Consider the following 5534-nt stretch of genomic DNA (forward strand, 5'->3'; position numbering starts at 1 on the left):
TAAAACCCTCTCTGCAAAATGTTGTTGTGGCAGTTGGACACCTGAATCCATCTATGCTGCCCAGTCAACATGAGTCATCCTCTCCCTAGCATCCCAGTATAGCCTACTGGCCCCAAGTGCATTAATGAACCCCAGAATATTCTGCCTGTTGCGGCCCTGGACCTTAGTGGAGTGGACAGGAGACTTGGGCAGGCTGGAAGGGGCTGCAGGTGGAATTGCAGCCTCTGTGGGGAACAAGCCATGAGCAGTGAAATGCAGAGGAACCTTCCCTGCTGATTGTGAGGCTGCTGAGGAGTCCCACCCTTTTGAACACACTCCAACAGCACTTGGATCTGTCTTGCCAGGAGCCCCTTGAGGCATGCCCCACATGGAGGTTGGGAGGTGTTACTGTAGGCCAGGCAGGAGTCACTGCAGTGAGAGGATTGTAGCTGAAGTGTGTGTTCGAACATTCCTCCCTAGTGCAGAGAACACTGTTGAAGGGTTTGGTGGGACCTGTTTCTCTATGCTCTTGGATTAGTGTTTCCTACTTCCCTTCAGCATTCTCTGCTCTCTCTCCTCTGTGCATTCACAGGAGCCGGAAAGAGCTCGCTGCAGTGAGGGGCAGAATGAACTCCTCTCCCTGCTCAAGGCATGGCCAGTACCTGCTGAGAAGGCCTCCCTGCCCCTGGTACAGAGCGCTGAGGACTTGAAAGAGATCCTCTGCACTGCAGCAGCCTTCCTGCAAGGTTTGTGTGGAGGAGGCACTCATGCCAGCACACCCTCCCACTGCTCTCCCCCTTTCCCTGCCCTTATCCTGGCTTGTCTTCCCAAGCAAATTGGCCCTTGGGGTTTTCTGGGCTATTCCTTCAGAAGAGTGCCCAGGGTGAGCCTCTGAATCTCAGCTTTGCCATTCTGTATTCAAGGAGCCTTCCTGACTTTTCCCCAGCTGATCCTTTCTCTGCACTGTCACAGGACTCCCTTGCTGGTCTGTGACTTTAGGTAGGTGTCTGGGCCCTGCAGTGATCTTAGCACAGAAGGCTGGCAGGCCCTGCAGTGATCTTAGCACAGAAAGCTGGCAGGGGACTTACAGGGATTTTCCTTTCTTCTGTCTGTCTTCCGGCTCCTGTTTTGTTGCATACGTGTCGTTCTTGTCAGATTACAGTGCTGCAAGAGCCATGCAAAGCTGTTGTGAGGCTAGTAACCTGGTGTCACAGCAGGTGATTGATCTCCTCTGACTGCTGCGTTCTGTCCTGCATGTTGTTTTCTCTTCTTCCCTGTTTTGACAACTCCAGCAGCTCTTGGGGCAGCCAGTGCTGTCTCGTGGTGCTCAGACTCACACGGGGCCTTCCTTCCAGGGGGCAGGGCAGGACCTGCTGCCAAAATGCTTTAGGGTGGCACCAGCACTTCCAACAGGGAGGTGGCAGATGTGAATGTGATGCAGGTATGTGAGAGCAGCCTCAGAGGAAAGATTGAAATGAGGACTGGAAGAAAAGCAAATAACCATTCGTGATAAATATTCCTGAATTAATATCCCAATGCACCCTACTGGGAAATGGCCCAAATGTGCTGTAAAGAGTCTGAGATTGTGTGCTTCCCCATCTGCGCTGCTCTCACTGTGGATTGCCCTTGTTCTGGGCCAAGGCAGGCGTCTTGGTTTCTGGGCTTGGAAGCTGCTGTTATTTCTGCTGGACATTTCCATCAAGTGGCTTGTTCTCTTGCAACACCTTCAAAGCAAAGATGGCAGTTTGGTACCATCCTGCTATGCATTGCTGGGTTTTGAGAGGATCAGGCAGGTCCCTGTGGCACTGGGAAGATAAGGGCATCATGTGTGTTTCGGGACCAGGTCAGGCAGCAAGGTAAGCTGCAGAGCTGAGGTGTTGGGTCTCTCCTAGGACTGCAGGAGCTGGAGGCGGGGAACTTCCCCACTGCCCTTTCCCTCCTTCAGGAAGCTGCAGGAGGATTCTGCTCCAAGAAGGTCCTGGCCCAGATCTACACCTGCCTTGGCTGCTGTGCTCAGCAAATGGTAATGGCTGGGCCAATCCTTGAACAGCGGAGGGAGGGGAAAAGCAGCTTAGAGCAGGGTGGGGAGGCTCAGGCTGATTTCCACTCTGCCTATACCTGGTCCTAGGCCACTGGAGGAAGGGGAGGTCTGGAGCAGAAGTTGCCCTTATAGCCCCAGCCTCCTTGGACAGGCTGCAAAATCCAGGCAGGGGCTTTGGCTTAGCACAAAAGGTGTTGCAGAGAGAGAAGCTCAAAAGCCAGCCAGAGGAGGGCTGCCTTTAGCTGAAGCATTGCCCTTGCTTAGTGGGGATCTCTGGGGAAGCAGAGAAGGGGTCTGGATCCCAGTGAATAGCAAAGCCGTCAGCAAGATGTCCTGGCAACACGCATCTCTTCCCATCTAACTAGGGCAAGCCTCAGACAGCCCTTCAGCACCTGAAACGGGCCCTCCAGGTAGACTTCCAGTGCCTTCCTGCCCTGTCCCATGCGGCAGCAGTGTACCACGAACTGGGAGAGATGGATGCAGAGCTGCAGGCCCTGGCTGTACTCTACGAGGTTTGTCTGATTCCTGTAGTTCTGGGTTGATTTTTGCACAGCAGAGCCCGCACAGAACATCAGGCAGGCTTCTGCCTTCTGTGGGACTGTTTGACTCCAGAGGGGGTCACCAGAGTAGACTATAGCAATGCAGGCACAGTGCTGCCTTCAGCCAGTGGGCCGGTAGGATCCCAGCAAGATCTGAAATTCCTGCTCAGCACCTGGTGGTTGGATGTGGCAAGACCTTGGATCTCAGTTCATGTTATTGGTGGCTTGGTCGAGGAGGTTACACCCTGAGGTTAGAAAGTATCAGTCTCTTAATGAAGGATATAATAGTAAAGAGACTTTTAAACGCAGTTGTGGCTGGCCGGGGTGTGTTTTAGCTGTATCAGCCTGCCTGGGAGGAGCAGGTCATGGCAGTAGACACCGAGTTTGCTCTTCAGCAGTTTGAAATCTGTAAGGTACAAACAGCTGCAGAGAGGGATCTCTTTCCTTATGAATGGCTTGAGCTCCAGTCTAACTAGGTGTGCAGCTGCAATGGGAGACGGTGTTCCAGGCAGCTCTGAGCACATTGAACTAAAAACCTGAGGTGATCTTGCAAATCTGCTGGCGTCATGTGGAGATCAGAAGACTCTCTGATCCTGATGGCTCTTCCTGGAGGTGGCTGTGAGGACAATGTAGCTGTGCTAGTGAAGTGCAGCACTTCTGCTTGCTTGAGTGCATCTCCACATGCCAGAAGTGACAAGTGGTTGCATCTGCTTGGGACTTGACCACTGTTGTGTTGACCATATTTTCTGTTCCTGTTTCACAGGCTCTGGAAAAAAACCCTCCGGCAGCTGCTTCCTCTAGTCTCTGTTTCCTAATCCGAACAGAGCTGCTTGTCCACACACCAATACTCACTAAACTCCTTCGCCATCGCCACCCCTCTGAAGTGAAGTACCTGCTGGCACAGCGTTGTCTCCAGGATGGGAGGTAACAGCACCTCTGCTTGTTTGGGCTCTACAGTTTTCCCTGCACTCCTGGGAATAGTCCAGTTGAGTACTGCTGTTGTAGGCCTGTTCAAAGCGTGGATATCATGACCAGAGCGAGTGTGGTGCAGAGGCAGAACCTATGGACTGGCAATCCAGGTTCCACCTGCCTGCTGGCACTTCTTTGGCTCCCTCTTCTCCTTCCACCATATGTCCCATCCCCGTTGCAGGGTGGTTGATGCAGTGGAACATTACCTGGATTTTCTGGCTCTGCTTCAGGAGAAGCTGCAGCAGCAGGTAGGTGTTCTGGTAAAGACCTCCCTTGGTGACTTGGTAGATGAAGTTTGGATCCCCATCCCAAGGCCTGGGCCCAGGTGTCACCTCTGGACTCCAGGTTTCAGTGTCCAGTTTAAGATGTGAAGGAAACCAAGGCAGGGGGTGTCACCCCTGACCAATGTTTGCCATTGGATTCACACCAGAGACCAATGCCCACTGGAGAAACACCTTTCCCCTCCCAGTGGGGAACAGCTGTTAGCCTAATTTTGGATGTCTTTCACTTCCAGAGTAGGGATTTGCTGCCTTGACTCTGCTGAGCTGTGAGTGCTTCACAGCTTCTGCCTCTTCTGCCAGGCTCCAGTGTCTGTGGGAATTGGCCTGAGCTTTGCCAAGCAGCAGCTCCATGTTCCCAGGTGGGGGTCATTCTGCTTGGCTGGGCAGTTCTGTGTCTGAGCATTAACATGGTGTTGCTCCCCAGGTGCCCCTGGATGGTAGCTCAGCTCTGCCCAGGATTCCAGAGGTGTTCCTGGAAGCAGTGTCTGCCTTGGAGCTGGCTGGAAGGCATCAGGATGCCATAACTGTGTGCGAGGAGGTCATCAGCCGGACAACTCACCTGATTCCACGGATGTTACCAGTGGACAAGTGGCTGGAGCAGCCAGAGTGCCCATCACCAGGGGCAGGACCAGTGGACAGACTCCTGTCCCAGAAGAAGGAGAGTCTGTGCTGTCTTGCCTGGAGAACAGCTGCATACCTGCATCAGGGCTGGGCATGGGCCAAGCTGGGCGAGAGCAAAGAGGCCATAACGCAATTCAGCAGGTGACAAAGTACCTCACTGGGAGAAGGGATCTCCCCAGCAGTGGCTGGTGGGCCCAGAGTAGAGCACAGCATGGTGTGGGGGCTGGCCTGGCAACTGGACACTCCTGACAGCCCAGGATTGGTACCAAAGCTCCTCTGTCCTCCCACCTACAGGTGCCTCAGTGACCTCCTGCGAGTCCAGCTCAATGGGCCTGGCGTTGAACCAACAGGTAGGACCTGTGTAGGACCTGTCTGGGTCAGGGTCTGTGTGCTTGGCAGCAGTGGGTACAGGAGCAAGGTGGCAGGCAGGAGGTACTTATCCCAAGGTGCTGAGCTCTGTGCCACGCTGAAGACCCTGAAGAGACTGGCTGACTTGTTTGGAGCAGGATTTCACCTTGGCCTCCCTCTCCACTGTCTAGGAAACAGTTAAATTGGCTATGAACTGGGAAGCTTCTCCAATCCAGATTTCAGGGAAGAGATCTGTGCCTGTTGTGCAGATGGGCAGCCAAAGGCCAGGCTGCTGCTCAGGTCACTGTTCACCACAGCCGTGTAACATATCAAGTTCTTGGCATTTTCAACTCTCCCCCTCTGCTGCCTCCTGGCCTTTTCCAGCCTGGCAGAGAGGCTGAGCTCTGCCATCTGTCTGAGGAGCTAAAAGATGAGCAGCCCAAGTAAATGTTTGGCCTTTTCTGACTGCTAACCTGGCTCAGCCTGCTGGTACAAGAGAGGGAATGTCTGGAGGAATCTGTCTCCAGGTGCACGTGTCTTTCTGTGACAGAGAGTCTCCTGCCAGAAGTGGAGGTGCTCCAGAAGATCCGATTGCTCTCTCTCATTGGGCGAGGTACACAGTTCCTGGAGCTGGGGAGGCACAAAGCAGCCTTACTGGATTTCCTGCATGGTTTGCAGCTCTCACCAGGTAAGAGGTTCATTTTGGTGAAGAACAAGGTGTTTCCACAAATTTGTCCTGGGCTGCTTTGCTGTCTT

At 53.6% G+C, this 5534-nt stretch overlaps 1 protein-coding gene across 1 annotated transcript in view; it reads left to right on the top strand.

Annotated features, from left to right (window-relative positions):
• FANCG (Fanconi anemia, complementation group G) overlaps positions 1 to 5534 on the top strand; it is a gene marked incomplete at its 5' end in the record, with an annotated part of 7935 nt that overhangs the window by 1081 nt on the left and 1320 nt on the right. Inside the window, 8 exons of the mRNA XM_009078928.1 lie at positions 538 to 725; positions 1872 to 2002; positions 2386 to 2532; positions 3323 to 3483; positions 3710 to 3776; positions 4234 to 4571; positions 4725 to 4780; positions 5329 to 5466. Of these exons, the coding sequence (XP_009077176.1) occupies positions 538 to 725; positions 1872 to 2002; positions 2386 to 2532; positions 3323 to 3483; positions 3710 to 3776; positions 4234 to 4571; positions 4725 to 4780; positions 5329 to 5466 (1226 nt within the window). The remainder of the gene's footprint in view (positions 1 to 537; positions 726 to 1871; positions 2003 to 2385; positions 2533 to 3322; positions 3484 to 3709; positions 3777 to 4233; positions 4572 to 4724; positions 4781 to 5328; positions 5467 to 5534) is intronic.

Source organism: Acanthisitta chloris, unplaced genomic scaffold (assembly GCF_000695815.1).
Source record: "Acanthisitta chloris isolate BGI_N310 unplaced genomic scaffold, ASM69581v1 scaffold20647, whole genome shotgun sequence".
Classification (NCBI taxonomy): domain Eukaryota; kingdom Metazoa; phylum Chordata; class Aves; order Passeriformes; family Acanthisittidae; genus Acanthisitta; species Acanthisitta chloris.